This window comes from Amblyomma americanum, chromosome 2 (genome assembly GCF_052857255.1).
Source record: "Amblyomma americanum isolate KBUSLIRL-KWMA chromosome 2, ASM5285725v1, whole genome shotgun sequence".
Taxonomy (NCBI): Eukaryota; Metazoa; Arthropoda; class Arachnida; order Ixodida; family Ixodidae; genus Amblyomma; species Amblyomma americanum.
This window is the reverse complement of record NC_135498.1, coordinates 105710311-105737852: the sequence shown is the minus strand read 5'-3', so window position 1 is coordinate 105737852 and position 27542 is coordinate 105710311. Positions and strand designations below refer to the sequence as shown.

The window sequence follows — 27542 nt, the reverse complement described above, 5'->3', positions numbered from 1 at the left end:
GCACTGTCAAATGTAGCGCAACTGTCAGCTGAAACTATTTTTTTCTGACGTGATTGGTTAGATATCAGGAAAAGAATGCCATCGTTGCAAGCACTCATATTGCCCCATATTTGCCTTTCAGATTGTCGCTTTACGAAATCTCTGCTCGATTCCAAGCAAGTGACTGGGTACTGAGAGACCACTCCCAGTTGCTGACAATAAAAAATATGGCTATGGCTCAGCTCTGCTGATCCAGGTTATGAGTACCGAAAGGCAACCGATACAGTAGTCGATGTCGACGCGGAGACGTTGGCAGCATCCGCTGCCCTTTTCCGCTTCATATCCTCTTGTCGCCTGTGCTGCTGCTGCTGCAGACGAACCTGCCGTTCTTCGTCAGTTTCATTAACTCAACGAGCCCACTTTCGCGACTTATCTGTATAGTCAATGCGGTTTTGTGACGCTCTTCGTGGTAGGGATCGCCAGAAGCAGACTGGCGCCTCCCATGCTTCGCCAAAAAACTCGACCTGGTGACCGCTTCTGGCTCCATGTCTGCGGTGTCGAGGCGGCGAGCGCTGGCTTTTATTCAGCAAAAGCGAATCACGAGGTTAGCCAAGTTACCCAACTGGAGAGAGCGAGCTTCTCGGCGGAACTAGCGGCAACTGTTGCGACAAGTCAGGCGTTGTGACGTCACAGCCACACCTGCGACGAGCCTAAAGTTATTGGTGAAATCCAAGCGTTATTTGACCTGGCAGATTTGCATGCGAGAAATGGAGCTTTTAGCTCCGAAACCTTGCGATCCGATTAGCTTCTGGCATTCTCCCGCTAAATGTGTGTTCTGCACAATGCATTTCGTTCACGCAAGAAGGCAGCGAGAATTGTATTATGTACCTCAGTAGTTTTATACATCGTACCATTTCTTGGCTGCCAGCTACTGTACACCTCACTCTCACATAATGGTCCAATTTTGGAACCTCTGAGGTACTTGAATAAAATAAATGGCATTGTGCCATCAGACATGAAACGCGCACTCTGACTTTTGGCAAATCACAACCTGCGCGTCTGTGCAAGGCATGCAGTCTTTTATTTATATTTCACAAACAGCGAGTTAGCAGCACGTCGTCCGCCATCTTCAGGCAGATTTCGCCGCCAGTAATAAATTTTTTCCTAAAAATCAAGACTCATCTACATCTTCGAAACCGATGATGATTCCACTATCCCTCGGGTGTTCGTCTGAGAGATCCTGTGTACATACTTTTCAGAAATTACCTTTATGTTCTGCGTTGGAAACCTAACGATTTCGCTTGCTTGAAGTCTGTACATACTCCCCGCCGCGGTGGCTCAGTGGTTAGGGCGCTCGACTACTGAACCGGAGTTCCCGGGTTCGAACCCGACCGCGGCGGCTGCGTTTTTATGGAGGAAAAACGCTAAGGCGCCCGTGTGCTGTGCGATGTCAGTGCACGTTAAAGATCCACAGGTGGTCGAAATTATTCCGGAGCCCTCCCCTACGGCACCTCTTCCTTCCTGTTTGCTTTCACTCCCTCCATTATCCCTTCCCTTACGGCGCGGTTCAGGTGTCCAACGATATATGAGACAGATACTGCGCCATTTCCTTTCCCCCAAAACCAATTATTATTAATTTTACATACTATTTAGGCCGATAATCCTTCATTTTGAATTAAAATACCGAGCGAGTCGTGAGAGTAACCCAAGTGAAATAGGAACATACAGTGAAATAGCGACATACGCAGTTAACGTCATTAGTACGTAATAAAAATGAAAACATGTTCGCAAATAAGTACACTTGACACAATGCGATACAAGCGAATGATATATCGCTTTTATAACGAAAACGTATTAAAAATTCCATTATAGATGGTGCCGCTGGGTGTGGGCTGGGCACCAAGTCGCCGAGATCTACGCCGCTGCTCGGTCCTAAGAAAGGAGAGACGGAAAGGAGGGAAAAAGCATGTCATTAGTACACTGTAAAAAACACAAAAACAGAGCTATATATTCGCGAGCATCACTGTTCCGAAGAAGGTCCTGGTGTCAAACCGACACACAGCATTAACTAATATAAGTAGTAATTCACGCAAGCAGGTAGATGAAAAACGGGACCAGTTGCGGGCCTGTATGCATGCATATCCCTGCATCATGAAGTTGTTGTTCATCATTGAAGTGCCCTTCAAGAAAAAAAAGAGAGAAAAGTTTCAAGAAATTATAATTTATTCAGAAAAATACGAAATTCTGGCGAAAAAAAGCGAAAACGCACATCATCAAGTACGTTCAGTTTGTAACTCAGAAATAATAATTATATTACGTGGCAGCGTATACAGATCGTTCTGTCGAAAAGACGTCGGCGTAGTTTGTAGTCGCCACCACGTGTCGGAAATAATCGGGGGATGCGTAAAAAAATCATATCATGGTAATTTATGTTTAGAGTGATTGATGATTGGTTGGTATGTGACAGCCGATGACGAGTTAAAGAAATCATTGTAATTATGTAACCAAACAGATGAAAATGAAAAAAAAAATGAAATAAGGGGCTAATTCGCTCCAGAATTCTCAGAATGAAAAGGTCAATGCCTGATGATGGTAATGAAGAAAACTTAGATTGTGATATTTAATAAATAATTTATGTCGAACAATTGAAAAATGAAAAATGCGTTCAAAGGTGTTTCCTGCAGTTGGGCGTCAGCAACACCTTCAGCGAACACGCGGAAGCGCAGCTGGGTGCACAGACCATCACACTCGGAGGCACCCCCGCAGGATGGGCGATCCTGAAAAGGCTGGGTCGGGACACGCGCGGACTAGTCGATAGATACGCGGAAGTTCCGGACCACTTCAGAAAATCCTTTAACATAGGGCCTATGCCAAAGAACATGGACCCTAATCTCCACGCAAACCGACGCAAGGCTAGGGCAGAATACGTCGAACGAACGCTAGCCCCAAAAGACAACACTGTCTACACAGACGCTGCCGTCTATCCATGCGGAGCAGAACATGCAGCCGCAATGGTGGTAGTAGACAACGAAGGAAACCTAGTGACGAGCGCCACGGCGAAAGTCGCTGGCGCCGCGGAGGCCGAGGAAATTGCCGTCGCGCTGGCGGCAGCAGAAGGCTATAGGACCGGCCGCCCCCTAAATATTCTAACAGATTCGAAAGAAACGTGCAAAAACTACACGAAGGGCAGAATTAGCAAAACGGCCCACAGGATACTCAGCGGGGTAGCCCCTACCGAGTTAAACAAACCCAGACACAATCTGATTTGGATCCCAGGACACGCGGGGGTAGAGCGAAACGAAAGGGCAGACAGCCTAGCTCGAGGCGAAGCAATCCGAGCAGGACAGTCTAACGCCCCGGAGTTCCATCTGCAAGCCTGCGAGGGGGGATACGCAGAACATTTAAACTTACACAGGGGGATCAGAATCAAATATCCACCACCACACAAAGCTCTGACAAAGGAGGAGGCCACCATCTGGCGTAGACTACAGACAAACACCTTCTCCAACCTATACATACTCAACAAAATGTTCCCATCACAATACAGGGCCTCCTGCCCGTGGTGCGGAGCCACACCCACACTTTATCACATTACTTGGGAGTGCGAACGCAACAAAGCATTACACAAACACGAACACCCGAGTGCGGAGCAATGGGAGAGCCGTCTCACCAGCAGAGAGATCATGGCCCAACGGGCCTTAGTGAGGCACGCGGGCGATGCAGCACGGCTCAGTGGAGCCCTGGAATAGGGGCCCACCCATGCTGAAGAGAAGATTCCGATCGCCAGCACCAAGAACGAAGACGACGGAGCTTTCGAATCCGCGAATCTCTTGACTGTATCAATAAAAGTTTTCACTCACTCACTCAAAGGTGTTTCCAACAAGGCGTCACGCCGAAATGGCGACAGCGTTCCGTGGACTCCTTGCCAGCGCTGCAGTACGCACTCGCTATCCACTCTTAAAAGGCGAAACTTAAGCGTCAAAAATTTTTGTTACCCAAAACAAAGATGCTGCAAAGACTGTTCAGGAAAAACAATGGTGACATACTGATCATAATCAAAGCAAAGCATTGCATCAGTGTGGGTCGTCACTGGTGGGTAGGGATATGCTTACTTGTGCGCCTTTTCCCATACTCATGTTCGAGTGCACGTACTGAAGTTTTTGCACGCACTCTCCCATTTAGTGTTTTCCGAGGAAATGCAATGACGAAAGCCTGTTGCGCAGCTTCCTGTGCACATAACCGAACTTGTGCACATTGCAGAACTTTCTTTCACACGACGCAGACGGTAGAGGAATTGAGAGCTGCCGACACGTGACTGACGCCAGCAGTTAGTAGCTACAAAGACCTTGTCACCATGTTGACAGATCCAGAAGCTTGGCAGGCTCCCAAAGAACTCATTTAGTCCAGCTTTTACAATTCGCAGGGAGGTGGGACTGTGCAGATAAGTCCGTCTGGAAGTTCTGGGGTTTTTTCTTCCTTCTTCTGGGTCATGAAAAAAAAACAAAGCTTTCCTCAAATTTTCAAACATTTTCCTTTTCTGCGCTGACCTGTGTCCCAACGACCAACAAATGTTGACTAACGCCCGACATTATAGAAGGCTGCTGACCTCCCATTTCGTGAGCTTTCCTGCGTAATTCAGGTCTCACATTTTCGCAAAAGCTGCACGACAAAGAGGGTGCGGGCGAATCTACCCTCTCAGTCGACCAGCTTGACCAGGACCAGGATGAGCTTGACCAGCAGCACACCCTGGCCACCAACATTGAGCTCTGAGGCGAGTCTATAGATCGGCCCACGCCCCGTCCTGGTTTCGCGCAAAGGCCACCAGGACGGTCTTGGTCGCGGGCCCGGACACCTCGCTCAGGCTGTGCGTGAACGGCTGCAGCCGCATGCCCGGCACCGTGCTGTACTACATGGCGGATTAGGTCATCCCGGGAGTGCGGAGCGGGTGAGGCGTGTTTAGAGCTCCTACTCCATGGTGTTAGAATAACACCATGCCCTATACTCCTCCAACAGAACCTCCGCGGCGCCTTTGATTGAAAGCGTGAGTGGCTCCTACTGCTAGAAGCGCCTCGCTATTGTTTAATTTGATTCCTTTAATGTAATTTGCATGCCGTGGCACCACTACCTGAGTATAGGAGAGCCGATAGCGCATGTGCGAGCTTTACTCGGGCGGAGGTGCAACCAAGGTTCTAGAACTTCAAACCGTGGCGCTGTGACTCGTACACAAAAAAAACACAAATTAAAGCCACTTTAAGCCCTTGAACAATCATTCGACATCATAATTTTTAGTTCAACATTTGTGAGTTTCACCTTAGCGGAGGCGTATCAGTACATTAACGCACAGTGCGGCAGGCGATGCATGACTGTGTAGGTAGCTTGTTTTGAGATGGAGAGAAAATCTTTTTTAGAGGTTAATTGTAAATCTTGGTGATAAAGAGCTCTTTTCCGCTAGAGCGAGTTATTCATTTCGCGTGACCGAGTGAAGTCAAGCACTCTAGCGAAATTAAGGGAGGGAGACAGAGGTGGAAAATAAGGGGTGGTAATGGCAGCTTAACACATGCGCGGGAAGCTATATGAACACCTTTTGTTGAGTCCGTAGCCTGTTACCTTCAACACTAATTCTCATTAAGGTGTTTGATAACTGCGTTTGTGCAGAGACAAATGACATGAGCCGGCATCAGCAACACCTTGTGCAATCTGCAGCGCTTATGTTGCCGTGGCTATCGTAGTAGATCCTAGCGTAATTAACAACGTACCCAGCACACTCGAGGTTATTAAAATAGCAAATAGCAATAATGTGTATGATATGTATGACAAGCTCTATCTGTACCTGTACGCCGGGTACTGAAAGAATGCTTTGGTTGCATTGTTTAGTTTTGTGGCATGTAAGGAGCTGAGGCTGTCATGCGCCAAACACAAGGTTGGAAAAATTGCACTGTGTTGATCGCGGGCTACTAGTTCATAAACTGTTACAATTTGTGGATAGCATGCCTCTTTTTAAGGATCTAGCAACTCGCAATAATTCTACTATTGCATTCTCTCCTAGAAGTACTTAGGGATGGAAAGCTACGTTTTTGTCTTAAAATACTGTAGAACGCTTTTTTCTTAAATGTCTCCAGTTTTGTGCGTGAAAATATGATATGGCTCACAGTGACCATCACGCCACGCAGTTCACAAAGCCGGTTTCCTTGTTCAGCGAATATAAAGCAGTGTATGATATTCGTATGTCCAATTCAAAGGCGACACAGGATGGCCTCACTAAAGTATGTAAAGAACTAGAAACGCTTGCCAGCAAATTTTCACTAACGACAGTGGTTGAAGTTCATTCTTGGCCATCACAGACCCGTTATCACTATACCCTCTCTTGAGACAGCAGCGGCGTTGTGTGTGCCACGGGAACAATACGACTTCATGTCGTAGTAACAGTAATAAACTTTACTCATCCTCTCCTGTAGCACCGCAGGTATTGACCACCATGCTCCCATTTCTCGGTGCATGCATGGCACTCTCCACTCGGCCGGCCTGGCGCAACCACCACTCGCGTCACCTTCGACGAACGTCTCCAACGTAATTGTAACGCCGGACATGCCCTCTTCTAAAGCTGCTATCAGCGCGTATAGATGCCCGCGGGCGAGTCATGGTCGTCGTGGGTCACGTTTCTAGCCTGCCCGCGCAGCCAGGAACGAGGCCTTACCACGCGTCTCACCTCAAGAAATGCGTGCTGTCGTCACATCCATCCTATCCAAATCCTCCTTCACCTCCTTCGCCACGGTCCGCATATTCAACGATTCTCACACGGGATGACATCATGAAATCTAAAAAGAGATTACGCAGGAACTCGACAGCGATCTAAGGGGCCTGGCGCTCACCGCAGAGCTCGCCACTGTGCTTCATTTCGCGTGCATTCTGGTATTTTCTGTATTCAAGGCAGTGCCTGACGTTGTTGTTCGTTTTTCCTGTCCTTTCAAGAATGTCCGTACTCAAAATCCTCCACAGCTGAATGCGAGTTTTGTCGTAGAACGTTCGAGGTGGAAGATCAGAGACGCATACTGCGAGCAGAGCGAGGGGCGTCGCCTGTGGTGACCTCACCAGAGCGGCCTCGCAGGTTGCCTCCTCCGTGCAGCGGGAGGTGGCGGCGTTGCCCTCAACGCTAGCCTCCGTCACGTGCAGCGCCACGCGGAACATGCGCAGGCCGGGTGGCGCACTCCGGAGCCCGGCACCGCCGTTGATGCCCACAGACGGACGATGGGGCTGACGATGGACAAATTGCTCCACGACTTCCGCCGGAGCCAGTTCGCCGTACGCCCCGGCAAAGGAAGCCAGTACAGAGGCTGGGCCAGAAGACGCTGCGGCTGGCTCGTTGCCGCGGCGCCGCTGCAGGTGAGCCGCGCTGGACAACCACCGGAACCTGCACCTGTTTCACGGCGGGGGAGCGGAGAGTTAGTCCGTACAGGCAATAAATATTCGCTGCGGAACTAGATTAGAATCCCCCGCGATGGCTCAGTGGTTAGGGCTCTCGACTACTGATCCGGTGTACCCGGGTTCGAACCCGACCGCAGCGGCCTCCTTTCGATGGAGGCGAAACACAATTGCGCCCGTGTGATGTGTGATGTCAGTGCACGTTAAAAATCCCCAGATTCTTTTATTCCTTTCCTTACGGCGCGGTTCAATTGTCCGCCGATATGCGAGACAGATATTTCGCCATTTTCTTTCCCAAAAACAAAATTTCCTTTTTACATGTCATTTCATTTTTTTTCATTTCAGTATTAGTTGCTTCACGAACTGGGGGCCACTGAGGGTATCAAGCGTGTCGACCACATCCGGACTTATCCGGTGAGTGGCCTTCCTCCTCCAGGGAAGTTGTGTGGTATGTGGGCTTCAACATCTAAAATCTGCAGAGGGGCTATGCGAGACTTCTTTCATATGCATCTTATAGAGCATTCAAATGAGGGCTCCCTCGGCGCCACCGTCTTGTTCCCTGGGCTATTTTGCGTGCCCTGGCGGTAACGGGTTGGAAGCAGCAGCGGGACCTGTTGTCAATAGCTCGGAGAGATGGACGTCTCCCCCACGTGATGCAAACGCCTTTGTAGGGGTATGACTCCTCCGCGGCATCTTTCTCAATTCACTACCACCTTCCTGCCTTTCCTCACAGCGCGGTTGAAGTGTCTACCGAGAAGGAAGACAGTTACTGCGCTTTTCATTTTCTTAAAACATGCAAACTTTCATATGTTTCGTTCCATGAAGGGGAGCCAAATCTCAAGGCAGATCACGTTCACTTAAAGATTTGCACCCGCCCCCCTTGTGTCTATTGTGCGGGCGGGGAGGGGGGTGGGAGCACTCCCTTTTCAGACCTTCTCCTCTCTCTCTGACGCAGTTCAAGGAACGTTGTTTGATTCACGCCGCACAGTAGTCATGGGCGTGCCTGCAGCCTATGGAAACTCCCTAAGGACACACTTTTTTGCGTCTGCGGCTCTCATGGCTCAATTTAAAGGCAATGAAAACGTAATTTTTGCGTGGCAGCGTACACAGCAAGTTCTGTCGAAGAGCCGTCGGCGTAGTATATAGTCGACAAGCCGTGTCAGAAATAATCTTAAGGTGTGTAAAAAATCGTATCATGGTAATTGGTTTTTCTAGTGATTTATGATTGATTTGTGTGTGATAGCCGATAAAAAGTTAATGAAACAATTGTAATTCATTGAATAATTAACGAAATAAAAACATAAAAATGAAAAAAGCGGAGTTGAAACGTGTCAATTCAGGCTTCGGAATACCTCCTGTAAACATGCGGCGAAAGCATTGGCGAGATCGTGTCTACCTCCTAACTCTTTTTATTATTGGAATTTTATTCCTGACTTAATAGAGGACTATCGTAGTTATCCAGTTGCTATTGACACCTTCCAATATTTTCACAAGGCTCTTCTACACCCTGATTTCACAATGCCTTCATTACTGCGGAGGATTCCAATCAGTCAAATGCTTGATCGTAACCACTAAAGGCTATATACAGCGGTGTTTTATATTCTGCGTATTTCGCTATCACCTGATTGATAGTGTGGATATCATCTGTTGTGGAATATCCTTTACGAAAGCCTGCCTGATCATTTGGTTGATCAATGTCTAAGGTTGCCCTGACTCTATTAGCTATTACCTTAGTAAATACCTTGCAGGCAACGGATAGTAAGCTGATCGGCCTGTAATTTTTCAAGTCCTTGGCTTCTCCTTTCTTAAGAAATAAGATAACGCGTTCTTCCAAGCTTCTGGTTCCGCCGATGTCCTAAGGCATTGCGTACACAGGTGGCTAGTTTTTTTAGCACAATCTCCCCTCCCTTCCTCATCAGATCTGATTTTACCAGAAACTCACCAGCTGCTTTTTCCCTTTTCGTTTATCTTAAGGCTTTCTTTACTTGCTATTTCGTTACTGGCGGGATGACAGATTGCTGATCGCTACTGTCTCTCTCATTGACGTTCTGTTTACATTGGCTACTGTATAGTATTTTGTAGAACTCTTCGGCTACATTAACTATCTTATCCATATTGCTAATGTCATTGCCCTGCTTGTCTCTTAATGCATACATCTGGTTTTTACCTATGCCTGATGCCTACTTTCCTATTCGCCGCTTTTATGCTACCTCTCTTCATTACAGCATGTTCGATTCTCTCGATATTGAACTTCTTTATGTCGGCTACATTGTGCTTATTTATTAATTTCGATAGCTCTGCTAGTTCTATTTGGGCTCTAGGGCTTGACGCCCTCATGCTTTCGAGTTTCTTAATCAGATCTTTCGTCACCTCAGATAGCTTGCACGTATCCTGTCGAGCCATCCCACCACCTACTCCTACGACGGACTTCGTAATTCTAGCAGTCAGATTATCATTCATTGTTTGAACATTAAGGTCGTCTTCATCAGTTAAAGCCCAAAATCTGTTCTGCAGTGAAATGCTAAACTCCTCTGCTTTCCCTCTTACGGCTAACTCCTTAATGGGCTTCCGCTTCACTAGTTTCCTCCGTTCCCTTTTCAAATCTAGGCTAATTAGAGACTTTACCGTTCTGTGGTTGCTGCAACGCAGTTTTCCGGCTACCTCCACATTCTACACGGTGCCAGGGTGGGCACATAGTATAAAGTCTAATTTTTAGTCTCACCACTGAGGTTCTTCTAGCTCCACTGCCTGTTCTCTCGTTTGCAGAAAAGGTATTCCTGATCCCTAAATTATTTCCATCTGTGAACTCTACATATAATTTTCCCCTGCTATTCCTAAAGCCCATCCCAAAGTCGTCTACCGCCTGGTCGTCAGGCCTGAGTTGGTAATACTTGGGGATAAGAGTTATCGGAGAATGCCTAAATAATCTGAGATTCGTTGATGACATTGCCTTGCTGAGTCACTCAGCAGATGCACTGCAATGCATGACCAATGAGTTAGACAGGCAGAGTAGAACGATAGGCCTAAACATTAACATGCAGAAAAAACAAAGTAATGTTCCAGCCTAGCAAGGGAGCAGCAGTTCACAATTGGTAGCGAGAGGCTGGAAGCGGTAAAGAAATACGTCTGCTTAGGGCAGGTAGTGACCGCTGATTCGGATTATGAGATGGAAATAACTAGAAGAATGAGAATGGGGGAAAATTTAAAAATGGGTTTTTTCGGGAACATCTCACATCTCAGGGGAAACCTGAAACCCGCCATAAAGGAAGGGATAAAGGAAGGAGTGAGAGATGAAAGGAAGAACGAGGTGCTGTAGTGAAAGGCTCCACAATAATTTCGACCTCCTGGGGATATTGAACTTGCACTGACAACGCACAGCACACAGGCGCCTTTTTGCGTTTCACCATAGCTGGTTCTCTTAATCATGAATGGCAGCTTACCAATATCCCTCATGAGAAAAGTGTGCAACAGCCAGCTGTACCTTACCGGTACTCACCTAGCGGACATAAACGTGGAGGCTAACGAAAAGGGTTCCACTCAATTTAAGATAAATGCAGCGAACTTTGGAAAGAAATTTTTAGGTGTTACGTTGAGAGACCAGAGGCGGGAAGAGTGGGTGAGGAACAAATGCGGGTTAATGACATCCTAGTGGAATCGAGATGAAGTGGGCTTAGGCAGAGCATGTAATGCGAAGTCAAGATAACCGCTCGTCCTTAAGGCTAACAGAGTAGATTCCAAGATAAGGTAGCAGAAGGTTAAGTGGGCGAATGAGATTAAGAAGTTTGCGGGCATACAGTGGTCGCAGCTTACAAAGGCCAGGGTTAATTGTAGACACATGGAGAAGGCCATTGCCCTGCAGATAAAAGATGTCAAACAGCTCAGAGTAAACAAGCCAAAGCTTGATGATGCCAGTTAAGATCTAATGATTGTTTTTTTTTGGGGGGGGGGGGGGGCGGGGGAAAGGAAATGGCGCAGCATCTGTCTCATATCTTTGGACACCTGAACCGAGCCGTAACGGAAGGGATAAAGGAGGGAGTGAAAGAAGAAAGGAAGAAAGAGTTGCCGTAGTGGAGGGCTCCGGAATAATTTCGACCACGTGGGGATCTTTAACGTGCACTGACATCGCACAGCACACGGGCGCCTTACCGTTTTTCCTCCATAAAAAACGCAGCCGCCGCGGTCGGGTTCGAGCCCGGGAACTCCGGATCAGTAGTCGAGTGCCCCAACCACTGAGCCACCGCGGCGGGTCAGTTAAGATCTGAATTAAAACTTTCAATTATTTCAATTAAATTAAACAATTGAAAAAAATTAAAAATGCTTTCAAAGGTGTTTCCAGCGGGCAAGGGGTCGCGCATAACGGGGGATAGCTTTAAGTGGCTCCATAGACAATGCAATACGCTGTACCGTCCCACTCTTAAAGGCGAAGCTTAATTCAATGTTTAATTACTGCTTGTGTATATCACGGTTTTAGTCGAAAAAATGAAAATTGATTTTTGATAAAAGGAAAGGAAATGGCGAAGCATGTGTCACATCTAGATGGACACCTCAACCGCGCATAAAGAGGGAGTGAGAGAAGAGAGGAAGGGGGAGATCCGTTGTGGAGGGCTCTGGAATAATTTCGACTACTTAGGGATCTTTAACTTGCACTGCACACGGACGGGGCGCCTTTTGCGTTTCGCGTCCATCGAAACGTGGGCCGGTTCGAACCCGGGAACTCCGGGTCAGTAGATGAGAGCTCTAGCCACTGAGTCACCGCGGCGTGTTAAACATTTGTAAGGTCTGGAATATTTAAGTTTACATTGCAGAGCGGCTGCCCATATCTGAATTATTTACAATCTGAAGCTTACAAAAATTGCTGGTGGTTTAGCTCAGGTTCACTCTGGTCGAATGCGAAAAGCTCAGGCGTCTGATTTGCACAAATGGTATAAGAGGTGACATCAAGCTCTCAGCGACACTGTTCCTGGCATGGCTACGTTTGTGGTCGAGCGACTGGTGGTTTCCATAGACTTCTCAGTGCGCGGCTACGGCAGGAAGTTCATCTTCCTCCATCGCCCCAGGCGTCTGGCAGTGAACTGTTGTTGCGACTGAAGGAAGAAGGAAGAGGACAGTGAACGGGCCTACCGACTGGCTCAAGCTGAGCCACAATCGCTGCCACAAGCACACAGTAGGAGAGTTGAAAGAGATGTGAGAGGAAAGATTGAAAGAAAGAACGCCCGTCGCAACAACAGCGCATCTGAAGCGATGACGGTTTAGCAACAGATACCCACGGTGAAAAGGAGCTCTCGCCACATGTGTGAGAGCCCTCAGAAACCAGCCCCGCGCAAAAAAGCGCGTGTATACCCCTCGACATCTTGCTCCTCCTCTATCATATGACTTCAGCTACAGCAACGACTCCAGCGGCCTTTTCACAAACATTTTCAAATTGACCCTCACCTTTCACCTTGACCTTATAGACCATTTTGGTGTCGAACCTGACTACCACAAGTTATGCTCATGGTTTGACCTCTATACGCCGTTTCATACATGAGATGCAATGCTGTCAAAGCTAGCGCTGTTGTTTGCGCTGCCTGCATTCGCGGCCAAAAAGTAGTGCGTTCCTTGTGGTGAGCGAAACAGAAAAAGCAGGCTTATTACATGACATGCTTTCATGAGCTTCGTTAAATGCCCTATTAATCGCTGACGACACGCTGTCGCTCTTTCGTCCCTTAGACAACTCGCCCACTGAACAAGACCACAGTAACACGGCTCGCTTTATTTTTCCGTGCGGACTACTTCCGTACATTTCAGAGCGCATACCTAATGTAAAGAACGGATTGCAGCTTCATTGATGTTCAAACTTGCGGCCCCGCTGACGGCTCGAAAAGCTGGCGTAGAGAAGCTTTTTGCTTTAAAAATCGTTACAGTGCGCAGGCGTTGAGGAAGAATGCAAAGAAGGGGTAGAATACGTCTCCTGATAAAGCAGAGTACAGCTGTCAAAAAATAATGAAAGACGGGAACTGTAGATACCGGAATTAGTGAAGGAAACACGTTCACGTCCAGACGTGGCACCCGCAGTGGTGGCTCAGTGGTTAAGGCCCTCGCCTACAGATCCAGACTACCCGGGTTCAAACAAGACTGCGGCGGCCGCGTTCCGATGATAATAATATTAATAATTGGTTTTTGGGGAAGATAATGGCGAAGTATCTGTCTCATATATCGTTGGACACCTGACCGGGCCGCAAGAGAAGGGATAAAGGAGGGAGTGAAAGAAGAAAGGAAGAAAGAGGTGCCGTAGTGGAGGGTGCCGTAATAATTTCGACCACCTGAGGATCTTTAATGTGCACTAACATCGCACAGCACACGGGCGCCTTGGCGTTTTCCCTCCATAAAAACGCAGCCGCCGCGGTCGGGTTCGAACCCGGGTACTCCGAATCAGTATCCGAGCGCACTTCCCCAAAAAACAATTTTCAATTTCAATTTTTTAGGAATGAGGCAGGGTTTATACTGCGTCAGCAACTGCTTCGAGAACAAGATCGATGTCGGCCGTACTCTGTGATGGTGCATTCCAGTTGGAGAGCAGGCGCACTCGAGAGCACTCCCAATAGTTCCCTCGCGAGGCCGGGCGCCTTCCAGAGGGAGAACAAGAGCAGGAGCATTTTGTACAATCGAAGAACATGTGTGGTTTTGCTGCGCCGTGAGCAGTCAAGCGCAGTCCAGGCTGCTCATTCTTCAAACGCCAGAGTGGAGTCAACTGACATCAAAACTTCCTATCCTTGCTGTTTTGCTTCCTTTTTTCGTTCTTGGTGACGTCGAATATGACGGCTGCGAAGCGTCGGCGCTCGGATAGCTTTACGGAATCGATGAGCTTCATCCGGAAGCATCTGTGGGAGCGACGGAAGTGTGGCATCGCCCTGCCTAGGTGCTGTAAGCATTCGAAGACGACGGCGACGAAAGCAAAGAAAGCTAGAGTACGAGCTCTCATTCGAGCTCGAGTTCCTCGTCCAGCACGTGGAGAATGCTGTGAAAGCAAGCGTGGTCACGTGTCTTACTGCTCTCGAATCGCAGTGATCGTTGCAGTGGCAGGACAAGTGCTCCCTCACTCGGAGTGCTACTCTACTGCTCGTCGCTGCTCGACGCCTCTGCTCCCGTCCGCCCATTTGAATGCGCCATAATAAGTTCGTAATTTATAGCTACCTCCATCAGCAGCAAATAAAAATAGAGGACAGTTAAGCTTCGCCTTTAAGATTGGGACGCGACAGTGTTGCCAAGGGGTCAACGGAAAACCATTGCCTCTTCGGCGCAACGCCTTGACCGTTGGACAATTTAAGGAAAGCAAATGACGCCTGTCTCACATATCTCCGTTGACACCCGAAACGGGCCGTAAGGGAAGGAAAATGAAAATTGCTTTCAAGGAATGGAAATTATGCGTGTCTCGCATACCTGGGTGGACACCCTAACCGCGCCGTAAGGGAAGGAATATTTCCGACACGCAGTGCCCAAAACTACTACGACGCCGACTGATTTCCGACCGAATGCACTGTATACGCTGTCACGTAAAACTGGAGGACGCTTAAGCTTCGCCTTAAATGTGGGATGCGGCAGCGTGTTACAGGGCTGCCAGGGAGACCACGGAACGCCGTCGCCTTGCCAGTTGGACAAGTCACTCGGAGTCTACTGGAGGCCTCTGAAAACAACACACACACTGCTGCACTCTAGCACTCGTAAACAGCAGCGTTTCCATCCCATCTGCTCAGAGACGAACGTACTCCGACGCAGAAAGGTCGCCCACACGCGCGAACATCTGCCAGGGCAGCATAGTGCACGGAAAATGTGGGTTTCAGTGGGTCCCACTCGATGGCGCTACGTGTCCACGCCAAGCACAGAAGTTTACCGGAAACGCATGGTACTCGCTTAATCCCGACATCTTTTTCCATGCTCCTAATTACTCATGTACACCTCGTACAGATCTGGAAGATACATTTCTAGGAAATCCGTGCATTTTTTCACACACGTATTTATCGATGCCTAAACGTCGATCAGTTTTCGCAGCGTGGAAGCGCCCCCGTCTCGAATGCCAAAGGCCCTGGTTGAATACTGGCCTAGACTCCGGAGCCCTCCACTGCGGCACCTGTTCCTTTCCTCTCTTGGTCCCTCCTTTATTTCTTCCCTTACGGCACCGCGGTTCAGCTGTCCGCAGAGATATACCATACTCTAGACATTATAGCAGAGATGTGAGACAGATACTGCGCCATTTCCTTTGCCCAAAACCAATTTTCATTATCCCGGTTTTTAAAGCGAAAGCTTTACTGGTTTCCGGGTTCGAACCCGACCGCGGCGGCTGCGTGTTTATGGAGAAAAAACGCTAACGCGCCCGTGTGCTGTGCGATGTCAGTGCACGTTAAAGATCCCGTGGTGGTCTGAATTATTCCGGAGCCCTCCACTACGGCACCCCTTTCTTCCTCTCTTATTTCACTCCCTCCTTTATCCCTTCCCTTACAGCATGGTTCAGGTGTCCAACGATATTTCAGACAGATAATGCGCCATTTCCTTTCCCCCCAAAAAAACAAATATTATTAAGCTTTACTGGCCTCGACCCTGCGATTACACCGCGGTGGTGCTCCGAGGATACACATGACGTCACAACGTGCGCCTCCCCGCGGATATTTCTCTATCTTTCTCTCTCTAGTCACTGCTGCACATGCGCCACTAGTAGCACCGAGCACAGGTGTTCCTCCGCTGCGCAGCGCCGCGCCTTTCCTCAACATCCGACTTTATAATAATAATAATAATTGGTTTTTGGAGGGAAAGGAAATGGCGCAGTATCTGTCTCATATATCGTTGGACACCTGAACTGCGCCGTAAGAGAAGGGATAAAGGAGGGAGTGAAAGATGAAAGGAAGAGAGAGGTGCCGTAGTGGAGGGCTCCGGAATAATTTCGACCACCTGGGGATCTTTAACGTGCACTGACATCGCACTTTCCATTTTCAGATTTCTCTTCATTTATCTCTTCCCTTACGGCGCGGTTCGGGTGTCCACCGAGATATGTGAGACGGTTACTGTTATAATTTCTTTCCCCAAAAACAAAACAAAACAAGTGAGCCGGCGGCGTTCATAGAGTTCAATGGCGTAGACAACTTTGCAAAGGCCGTTCATTTTACGAAAAGAAAGGCGCCCAACCGGCTCCGTGGGTCAGCAGAGACCTCAATCTCGCTTCCATGTACGTGGTGATGGTGTCCAACTGCAAAAGCCTGCTCTTATAGCATTCCGCAGACTGGAAAGGCAGCGCGCCCTCCCTGCCACCCTGGGGGGTGACATGCAGTTAATGGTTGATCGCGAGAATTGATCACCAAATGAACGCTGCAGCCCAGATATTGCTGCTGTGCCGCATGTCAGCCACAACGTTCTCAGCGCTAATGCACTCAGGCCACATCTCTCTCTCTCTCACCATCGCCACATGTATCAAAGCACGAATGAGGCGTCCCCATATCCAGGGAGCCAGTTGTGCACCCTTCCTTTCCTCAAAGCCATCGCCGTCTAAACATTGTCAACGCCACCGCCAATTTACACAGTGAAACTGGGGAGCGCTACAATCAAGACAAGGCAACCGCACCCCATAAGAACACAACGAGACACGAGCGCAATATTGCGTATTGCATTCGTGTCTCGTGGTGTTCTCTTGTGATGATGTCGCCTTGTCTTGATTGTAGCGCTCCCCAGTCTCAGGACGTACGACACACTAGCCCCCTACAAAGGTTGAACACAGTGAACGCCACAATCTTTCGCTTTGTATATCCTAGATTAACTGAGCTAATCCACATTATTTTTTTATTCATAGTGTGTGCATGGATTTTTACGCAGCCCCCGAATATATCCGACGCGAGGTGCGCACTACTACGAAGCCGACGGCTTTTCGACGGAACCAGTTGTATACGCTGTCGCGTGAAATTCAAGAGCGGGGCGTCCAATCGCTGGGCTCTCGGTTGCAGTCACTCACCGTGTTGCGGCTGAGCCCAGTGGCTGCAGTTGGTAGTCCAAGTCGTCGGTGCCGTCAAGCATGGCCTGCGCGCCGAGCGTGTCGATGCGGAACAGGAACTCGCCGACGATACCCTCGTGCGAGCCCTCCTCCGTGTCGCGTTCGGGCGCGTGGACCAGCATCAGGTGGCAGCACACGACCACGCAGTCGGGCGGCAGCAGCTCGCGCAGGCACCCCACCACTGCGCGACAGATAGAGGGAGAAACCGCGGCGCCTTCGGGCCTTGTTCGAGAACAGTCATTGCGCTTCCGTTGCAGGAAATGCCGCTGCCCGCTTTTTTACAACTTCCGATTATGGAGCGCTTGTGTGCCAGCGCTGAAGGCTGATTTTTGTTTTTAGAGCAAGAGCTCTGCCCCTTGGGGTACAACTTCCGATTTTGGATGGGCACAAGACAGTGACATTCAATGCCTCCCATTGTCAAACCGAACTTAACTGTGTGGTGGTGGTGTGGCCAAACCTACGGTAGTAAAACCCCACGATCATGTGACTATAACCATTGCATACCTGCCTTAGACCTCGACCCTTGAAATTTGATTTGAGACAGAGAAAACCATGCTTAAGAGAGCTTTCGCTCGTAGAAATAGGTTCAAGCCACGTTGAACCCAAGCTATTTTTTTTCATCACCAACATTCTCGGTCAAAACTTTTGAATATTGTAAAGTTGAAAGATATTGTTATGGAAATATTGAAGCTAACAGTCTATTATGCTAATGTGTAAAAAATATTTCATTTAACGCCTTTCCATCGATCGCATCGAGCGGTCAAGTCTGCCATAAAGAAAGCCAATAATGAGCGCTTTTGACGACATCAAAAGCGCTAAAAACAAAAATAAAGAGTGCCGTCGGGTGGTCTGCGGATATAGTGATTGTTACACTAAAATATTGCATTCTAATATAAAACTGCGTTCATTAACCGTTTCCTGCTCAAAACTTCTTTTGCCCAGAATTTTGTACAGACAAAGTATACTCGTACTGGTCATATAGCATTAATATTACGCACCCAGCGCATGACTATGACGAGAGGTTTGTTATAAAGAGAAAGCTTTGCTGGCCGCGAACTTCCAATTTCGTCGTAGCGGGGCTCCGAGGAAGCACATGACGTCACAACGCGCCTCGCTGCGAATATATTTCTCGCTCCCTAGTCCCTACTGCGCATGCGCCACTAGTAGCACCGAGCCACAGATGTTCCGCCGCTGCGCAGCGCCGCGCCATCCTCGCCATCCAACTTTCCATTTTCAGTTTTCTCTTTCTTCATCGCTCCCTCCTTTATCCCATCCTTTACGGCGTGGTTCGTATGTCCGCCGCGATATGTGAGACGGTTACTGTGCCATTTCCTTTCCTCAAAACCAAAACAAAACAAGTGAGCCAACGGCGCGCATAAGTTCATTGGCGTTGACAACTTCGCAGAGGCCGTTCGTTTTCACGAAAGAAAAGGCAGACAACCGGCCCCGTGGGTCAGTGGAGACCTCAATCTCGCTTTCATGTAGGTAACGTTGGTGTCCAACTGCAAAAGCCTCCTTTGATTGTGTTCCGCACACTGGAGAGAAAGCGCGCCCTCCCTCCCACTCTTATGAGGTGGCATGCAGTTATTGGCTGATCGAGACAGATTGATCACCAAATGAACGCTGCGGCCTAGCTATTGCGGCAGTGCCGCATGTCAGCCACAACGCTGTCAGCGCTAATGAATTCAGGCCACATCTCTCTCTCACCAACGCCAAATGTATCAAAGCACGAATAAGGCGTCCACCAATCCAGGGAACCAGTTATGCATCCTTCCTTTACTCAAAGTCATCGCTGTCTAGAACAATGTCAACGCCATCGCCAATGAACACAGTGGACGCCGACATCTCTCGCTTTGTATATCCTGGATTAGCTGAGGTAACCGACACTAATTCTCCTAGTCGTGGTTTCTCCTTCCCTTGATGTATGCACTCCCCCATAAGAATACTGTTGGCTGAAAGCGTCTACATCAGCAGCCAGCTGCATAGCGCCCAATTCTTAGACACCGCAGGGAGAGACTTCAGAACATCGACAACGCTGGCGCGAGGTTCGTTAATCCTCGCATCGCGGCCGCCATTAACAGAGGCCCTGTGTCTTACCCCTCTTGTCCTCGTTGAGGTCTGCGTGGCACGAGATGAACACGAGGGATGGGTGCATGCCGGCCATCCTGGGGATGTTGCGAAATCTCGTAAACTTGGGGCAGAGGGAGTCCACGCAGGAGTGCACGATGGGCGCCGACCGCATAGCGTGCAGCTCCTCCGGTTCCTGCGCACGCGCACATGCACGATCAATACATAATTTCACAGCGCGTGCAACGACGCGCGTTGTTTCGCGTCGAATATGGTGGTTTCTGGCAGCTGGGCGTCAGCATCAAAAACGGGATGGAATCATAGCTGCCGAGTGTTTATTCAGAATTACCACCAGCGGTTGTACCGGTGTCGAAACACTGCACAAGTATCAAAATCTGACTCGACAAGATTAAAAACTTGGAGTCAAGCCATTGGGTAAAAGCGGGCTGAGACGTTGACTACGGAGTTTCGATTCAGAAATCTGAGGCCCAAGACCTGCATCATACTGATGGCAAAACTTCGTAAAGCCCATGTAAATATAGGGACGTGGCTGATTGTCGGAAACTCGGAGACACGACGCTGAGGGCGCTGAACGGAACTGCTCAAAACTGCTAAAAAATGGGCACTGCAGCACAAGAAATGCTACAACGCACCCTCCCCACCCCCAGACGCCGCTCACAGACGCCGCTCCGATTTCTTTGACACAGACGCCGCTCCGATTTCATTGATCAAGCTGTAGGGTACGCTGCGGACCGCATGAGCTGTACCAGTGTTTTCACTTTAGTGGTAGGTTACACAGCCTGTGACACAGCCATGAAAGTCCCGGCCCAAATCTGCAGCGATGACATGTTGGCTGAAAAGCGCAAATGGAACTAACCTGCGCACGGCAGACAGAGACTGAGATCAGCTTCCTGCGCAGCCGAGGCAGAACCACAGAGCGCCACAGCCGGGACACACACGTGAACAGCTCCTGCTTGTCCAGGAGGCCGAACACGCTCTCCGCCGCGAAGTTCTTGGCGGCGGGGACGTGGCTGACGTTCATGGCGAGCGCCCGTCGTCCTGTTCAGCCGACCCTGTCGCTGTGACGTGGCTTGCGGATCATTCCAGAGCTTCTTCTGATCGTGCTGCTTGTCCCAGCGAGGTGGCGCGTGCTTCAGCTTGCATTTCTTCTCCGCCTCCTCCCTCACATAATGCCTCGTTGAGCGCGGCAGAAGTTGGCAGAAGAAAAAGAAAAAGAAAAATTAATTATTTTAATGTTCGGCGACATCACACAAATGAAAAGTATGCTGGTTAAAAATGCTTCAAAATTGAAAACTTTTTAGGAAAGAAAATATCGCAGTAATTGACCATGGATGGATGGATGGATGGATACGGCTGAACCCTTTACATCGGGCGGTGGCTCAAGCCACCTAGCCATGTCTTGTGAAATTTTACTCCTGTCTTGCTTTTAGCCACCAATCAGATAACCTTCGCTTGGTTACTTCTAACCTCTTAAAATCCACTTTCCCTTCACTATCCCTAAACCCCAATGCCTTGGGGTTTAGCGAGCGCCACCTATCGTGCAAACAGGGAAGCTCCGCAGGCTCTTTTGGTTGGAAAGGGGTTCACTACCAAACATGTGCATGGCAGCGTTCGGCAGTTCACGTGAGCTTGTTTTGTTGTTTTAGTGTTGCTTCGTTGACGGAATCGTGCGTCTGCTAACGAAAGAACATTTCCATTTTTGAAATGGGGTGAAGCGAAGAGTTTTCGCGTTGTGGCTTGAAAAACGACCACATACGGCAATACCTGCACTCTGCGACCTCAAAGGAGCGCCAAATAATAATAATAATAATAAATTTTCGGGGAAAGGAAATGGCGCAGTACCTGTCTCATATATCGTTGGATACCTGAACAGCGCCGTAAGGGAAGGGATAAAGGAGGGAGTGAAAGAAGAAAAGAAGAGGTGCCGTAATGGAGATTTTTCCCATTTTTTATCTTGATTCAGTCTTCTGACGTTTCCTTCCCCGCGCAAATGCTTCATTGGCATTCTACTCTATACCTTGGCCAATCCCCCCACGTGGGTATGTGCCATATTACTTGAGGAGAAGAAGAAGAGAAGAAGAGGGCTCCGGAAAATTTTGACCACCTGGAGATCTTTAACGTGCACTGTCATCGCACAGCACACGGGCGCCTTAGCGTTTTTCCTCCATAAAAACGCAGCCGCCGCAGTCGGGTTCGAACCCGGGAACTCCGGATCAGTAGTCCAGCGCCCTGACCACTGAGCCACCGCGGCGGGTAAGAACGAACGCCAAATAACCAAAATGAAAATGTGCATGAATGTGCTCCTATGCGCGTACGACTGATGGAACAATATGATGGAATGCACTTTCTTCAAGGTGGTGGTTGCGGTTGTTGCTATGAAGGGGGGGTGGGGGTGGAAGATACTGGCCCCGAAGAACGTTGGCCTTTTGGGCATCACTCTTGGGGACCAGAGGAGGGGGAAGGGGATGTAAGGGGAAAGGAATTTTTCCTAATGCGCACAGACGTTTCTTTGCGCTTCCTTGATAGTGCAGGAAAGAGAGAGAACCTCTTTAATGCAAAAACAGAGAATTTAGCAGGCGTTTAAAAATTACTGCATGCTACTCTGCGCGGTTGAGAGAATTTGGGAAATAAAGGCGAAAGGTGAGCGGTGCGGAGAAAGTAAAATAAAAGAAATAAAACTTAGAAGATAAAATTCAGCCATCAAATGCATATTAAGGTGCATCGGCGAGTAATGATGTTACATATGAAAGGATGAAGTGCATAGTCCGACAATGGGCCAAGAAAGTTCACTACGTGATGCATGCATGAAGATAACATGCAAGATGAAATTAAAGGTTGTCAAGATGTCCAATGTCCTTTGAATATGGAAATATAAAGTTTCTGCTAACTTCATACAGCGCCTTTTGCCGCTGGCCACATTTACCGGATTAGTAAACGACCCGTTGTACTATCTCAATCAGGGCTCGTGCTGATACGGCAGAGCGTTGTTTTGCCGTTGTCATGCTCCCGCTGTTCAGATAGCACAACTTGACATTGTAGCATTTATGGTGAATGTCCATACTAGTATCATTCGGTTTTCACCGAATACGCATGTGCGTCGATGGCAAAACTCCTCTAGAACGACCGAGCTGTGCGCACTTGGAAGCAAGCGCGAAATGTAGCAGAAACAGCCGTTTCGCAACGTGCTCGATGCGAGCATTACTGTTCCCTCCAACGGCTTCGTCTTTTGCGCCTTGTATCTCGTCGCGGCTTTTCTCACGGCCAAATCTCGTTGTTGCAAAACACATGGCTAGTTTAGATAGATACGCGTTGCAGTTACAAGGCAGTTACGTGGTAGTTACAGCTCACATCCGTCGCCGCACTACAGCGCAGGACTGCACGGCCGACTCAAGTTTTCCAACTAAAACCAAATCTCCTACAGAGGGCGCTGCCTGCGCTTTCACCGCGCATGCGCGGAAAATTTTCCGCAAATGGTTGTCTCTCTTGTCTAGGTGGACACCCGAACCACGCCGTAAGAGAGGAAGGGATGAAGAAGGAAGTAACAGAAGTAACGAAGGAAGCGACGTGGTAGTGGAGTTGCTCCGGATTAATTTAGGCCACCTGGGGATCTTTAACGACCCGCCGAGGTGGCTCAGTGGTTCGGGCGCTCGGCTACTGATCAGTAGTACCCGGGTTCGAACCCGACCGCGGCAGATGCGTTTTTATAGAGACAAAACGCTGAGGCGCGCGTGTGCTGTGCGATGTCCGTGCACATTAAAGGTCCCCAGGTGGTCTAAATTATTCCGGAGCCCTCCACAACGGCACCTCTTTCTTCCTTTCTTATTTAACTCCCTCCTTTATACCTTCTCTTACGGCGCGCTTTATGTGTCCACCTATATTTTGGACAGATACTGCGCCATTTCCTTTCTCCAAAAACCAAATATTATTATCCTTGACGACGCACTGCCATCGCACAACACACGTACCGGCTGTCGCGCACTTAAACTGTCGCAACGTGCAATGATCCTCCGCGCGCGCATTGGCTGCGTGAGGCCCGGGGAACGACGGGAGTGTCACGGAATCGCGGCGAGGGATGTGTGTGACGGATGCGCTGCTGTGGAAACACTAGAACACCTGCTCCTTCACTGTGCCGCGTTCGCCGATGCTCGTTGCGATATGCTTGCGGCCTATAGTGCACTGGGCATACTACGAGACTCCCTCAAGACGCTATTGTGGCCGCAGGGCAGTGCGCGCACTCGTGGATGAACCTTGGTGAGCATCTGTACATTCCTCGAACACACGGGCTTGGCGTCCCGTCTGTTCTCCATCACGCAGTCACCGAACGCCCCGAGAGTTCTACCTTGTACTATTAATAACTGGACGCCCCACTCCAGTTGTAACCAACACAGTGCTGTGCGCGTTTTAATTCCTCCAACATGAACTAATCACGCGCAAAACCTAGACACATTTTTTATTGTGTAAATAGTTTGTTCATATTACCTCTCCCCCTATCTTCTCTTCCTATCCCATCATCTCTTTCATTTCATTTCTCCGTTCTGCCTGCTATCCTTTATTTCCGCTCCCTCAGCTCTGGTGCTTCAGTATAGATGGTAGATGCCGTGACTAGCAAACATCTTTTCCTTCCTTTTTGCTATTATTTTATAAAAACCACTACCACCACCAGGATTGAAAATACTCAAAATCAATCATGAAATGAGGTGCGTGACTGCCACCAAAATTTCTACACACATAAGTTTGTATTTTCCGCAGCATACGTGAAAAGTTAGCATGTCGCTGAAAAACGACGCGTTCACTGCCTATAGCGGTGCTGCCGTACGGCCTCATGAAGCATCTATATACCTGAGCTCATGACGCTGATGCGATCTAAAAATCTTGTTAAATTTTGTAGTTTGCGGTATAGACCACTCAGAGTTCTTAATAATAAAACATTTATTTGTACAGTCGGCAACAAAAGTTTACGTGGTGGTCATTTTTCAGATATTGACAAGGCTGCTGAATAGCTATGATAGCCTTTCATGTCCCTCTCGCTCCTCATAGCCCACATTTCATCATCCTGTAATACATCAACCCTTTCGTCCTGTTCAACAAGCCTTCGTGGTATGGGAGGTATCGTCTTTTCTTACCTATGCATGCCTCGGCCACATGCAAATATTCCAAATAACATGTATTATTCATGCCATATGGCGTGCTGGTAGAGAGAGAAAAATAACTTTATTGGCACCCGTCAGCCAATATGACGGGAGTCAAGTCTCTGTATCTCCCAATCATACCGCACGTAGCCGACAGCCGGGATCTCTTGGACTGCGGCTGCAGCCATGGCCAGACCGATGACTTGACTCTAGTTTTGTTCTTCCCGGTTGAGCGGCAGTGATTTCCAGGTATCTGTACTTGTGTTCGGCGCTCCATAGCTAGGGAAAGTCCACACCTTGTGGGCCAAGTCCGCAATTCCATCGTATTTCTTGCACCGAGGGCTAAACACCTCGGAGTGCCATCGGCTTAAAAGCTGCGGATTCGGAGAGACTCCCGTTTCCAGTTTCATCCATGCTACCTCTTCTGTCTTAGTAAGTTTCTTGTGTACACTTGGGTACGACTGACATTCCAACCTGTAGTAATTAAGGATCTCCTGACACGTATTAAGCTCTTCACCGAAATGTAGGGGCCGCTCGCAAGAGGCACCACTGAGATCCCGGAGGGTAGGGAGAAGTGAGGGCCGTAGTGGAGGGCTCCGGAATAAATCCGACCACCTGATGATTTTAACTTGCGCTGAAATCACACAGCATGCGATCGCCTTTGCGTTTCGCCTCCATCGAAACGTGGCCGCTGTGGTCGGGTTAGATTCCGGGAACTCTATATCAGCAGCCGAGTGCCCTATAACTTCTGAGCCACCAAGGAGGGAATGAAAGAAGGTAGAAAGAGGTGCTGTAGTGAAAGGCTCCGCAATAATCTCGACTATTCGGGATCTTTGGCGTGCAGTACCGCACAACACACGGGCGCATTTTGCATTTCGCCTCCATCGCAACGCGGCCGCCGCGGTCGGGTTTAACCCGGGTACTCCGGCTCAGCAGACGCATAACCCCTGCCATTCTCGTATTCCGCGGCATCTGCATATAAAATACTTCCTGCCTACCTTCAAACCTAGCCTGCGGGGCTCTGGCTCTGTCCCTACTTCTGCCCTCGTTATGCACCGGGTGCATATTTTGGGGCAGCAGAGGTACCCCAGCTTCGTCCTGACCAATTTTTGAAATTTTTCCGTGCTCCTGGAGCAGACCCGGAGCTCCTGCTCCAGTCTCTCCAGAACACTGCGACTCCTGCGACTGCGGAGTGGTCGCCGGTATTGGGATGCTCCAGCCGCTTTCATGAGCTCATACAGAGTGTTAGATATTCTGAGGCTCAAAGTGTGGTTAGTGGACGTGTCCGGGGCAGTGGCGAGCTGACTGAGGTCTTGTTTCGAACGAATATAGGAGTCGTGGAGGCATATCTAGAGCCCATCGGGATCCGGTGCTCTACCGAAACGTCGGAAGCTTTCTCCTCGCCGTCGATGTGGTGGCGCAAGAATAGGAATCCGGGCCATGGAATGGACTTAAGAATAAAGAGAAACGTCATTCCTATGGTGGAGAGTGCCTGGGACTGAAAGATCAGGCGAATATTCCGAACTGAATCAGAGACTCGAAGCCACCACGACCCAAACGCGCAAGCTTCGCAAGAGAATAGCCGACAAGTACACTGGCACGATGGAGGCCAATCTTCTTAGACTGGTGGATTCTTTTGTGATTACAGAATTGTATACTTCACCTCATACTTCAAGCTTCACAAGTCAGAGAAGGAGAAGCTGGACATTATTATTAAAAAGGGGAATAAAACGGCCCGTCCCTCAAACACGTAATAATAATTGGTTTTGAGGCAAAGGAAATGGCGAAGTATCTGTCTCATATATCGGCGGACACCTTAACCGCTCCGTAAGGGAAGGCATAAAGGAGGGACTGTAAGAAGAAATGAAGAAAGGGGTGCCGTAATGAAGGGCTCCGGAATAATTTCGGCCACCTGGGCATCTTTAACATGCGTTGACATCGCACTGAACACGGGCGCCTTAGCGTTTTGCCTACACAAAAACGCAGCCGCCGCGGTCGCAACCGTGACCACAATCCGCTCCCCGCTGCCCCTACAAATCCATACGGTCAAGTCGTCCCCGTAGCCAATTTCGCAGGGAGACCCAGAATAGTGACGTTAAACAAGGTGGGGAAAACCCCAACCCCTGCAACGTTGGCGCTTGTCTGGACAGCCTCTTTTCGACTGAGCTTTTGTGCGCTTCTCAACCCGACCAAGTATTTTTTTTTTCTTAATCCTGCATGCATCCTTCAAATGCAATCTTTCGCAGAAGGTATAAAGGTCGGACGCACCCTTTTGTGGTGAAGCAGATGGGCAGCGATAAGGCTTGTATGAAGCGGTACTTTTTGGACTTATCACGTTATAAACGCTGGGATAATAGACGTTTTTAGCACACCAGAGACATACTAGCGTTGACGTATGCCGGTTTACCGGACCCCACCTGCGCACACCCAGTGACCGCGCCTGACGCCAACAATGCCAATTCTCGTGCGCAGGAGGAGTCCGGTAAACCGGTATACGTCCACGCTAGTACGTCTCCGGTATGCTAAACGCGTCTAATATCGTGTACCACACAAGGCTTTTGTATGGAATGAATTACTTTATGAGTCAGGAGTTCCATAAAAAATGCACATTATAAAAATGCCGCCATATTATATTGTCATATAAGGATTTATTGTAATGCTTAGTATAAACACCTTATAATATCGGACAGTAAGGAAAACGGCTGCAGTTTAGGTCTGATTAAAGCTGGAGTGACGCGATAGCTACAGCTGGCCGAGTGTATGGAACTCGCCAATGTCGAACTCGCCCAGTCGAACTGCAATATCGGTTTTTCGCCACTCACTTTCGCTGGGCGTTCCTTCTTCATCTTCGCATCTGGACGTGTATTCACTCTCTCCCCCCTCTGCACCTCTCCACTCCCCCCCCTCCCCCCCCC

At 48.9% G+C, this 27542-nt stretch overlaps 1 protein-coding gene and 1 non-coding gene across 2 annotated transcripts; both read right to left on the bottom strand.

Annotated features, from left to right (window-relative positions):
- Nucleotides 1–1839: 1839 nt before the first annotated feature.
- LOC144119968 (uncharacterized) lies at nucleotides 1840–20541 on the bottom strand. The gene is made up of 5 exons (XM_077652463.1): nucleotides 20355–20541; nucleotides 19508–19673; nucleotides 17372–17591; nucleotides 7069–7393; nucleotides 1840–1911 (listed from the first exon to the last, which is right to left on the bottom strand). The coding sequence occupies exons 1-5, from the start codon at nucleotides 20517–20519 to the stop codon at nucleotides 1894–1896; spliced, it is 894 nt and encodes a 297-aa protein (XP_077508589.1). The 5' UTR covers nucleotides 20520–20541; the 3' UTR covers nucleotides 1840–1893.
- Nucleotides 20542–21677: 1136 nt separating this feature from the next.
- TRNAS-ACU (transfer RNA serine (anticodon ACU)) lies at nucleotides 21678–21749 on the bottom strand. Its single transcript has one exon. It is a non-coding gene; the product is annotated as a tRNA-Ser (tRNA).
- Between the last annotated feature and the right edge of the window lie 5793 nt (nucleotides 21750–27542).

Excerpts from the sequence above, each read along its gene's own strand:
- LOC144119968 (XM_077652463.1), bottom strand. The coding sequence starts at position 20,519 with ATGAACGTCAGCCACGTCCCCGCCGCCAAGAACTTCGCGGCGGAGAGC. Across the intron at positions 17,592-19,507 it reads CCTCAACGAGGACAAGAGGG|TGGTGGGGTGCCTGCGCGAG; the intron begins GTAAGACACAGG and ends TCTGTCGCGCAG. Across the intron at positions 7,394-17,371 it reads CTGGGCTCAGCCGCAACACG|GTGCAGGTTCCGGTGGTTGT; the intron begins GTGAGTGACTGC and ends GCCGTGAAACAG.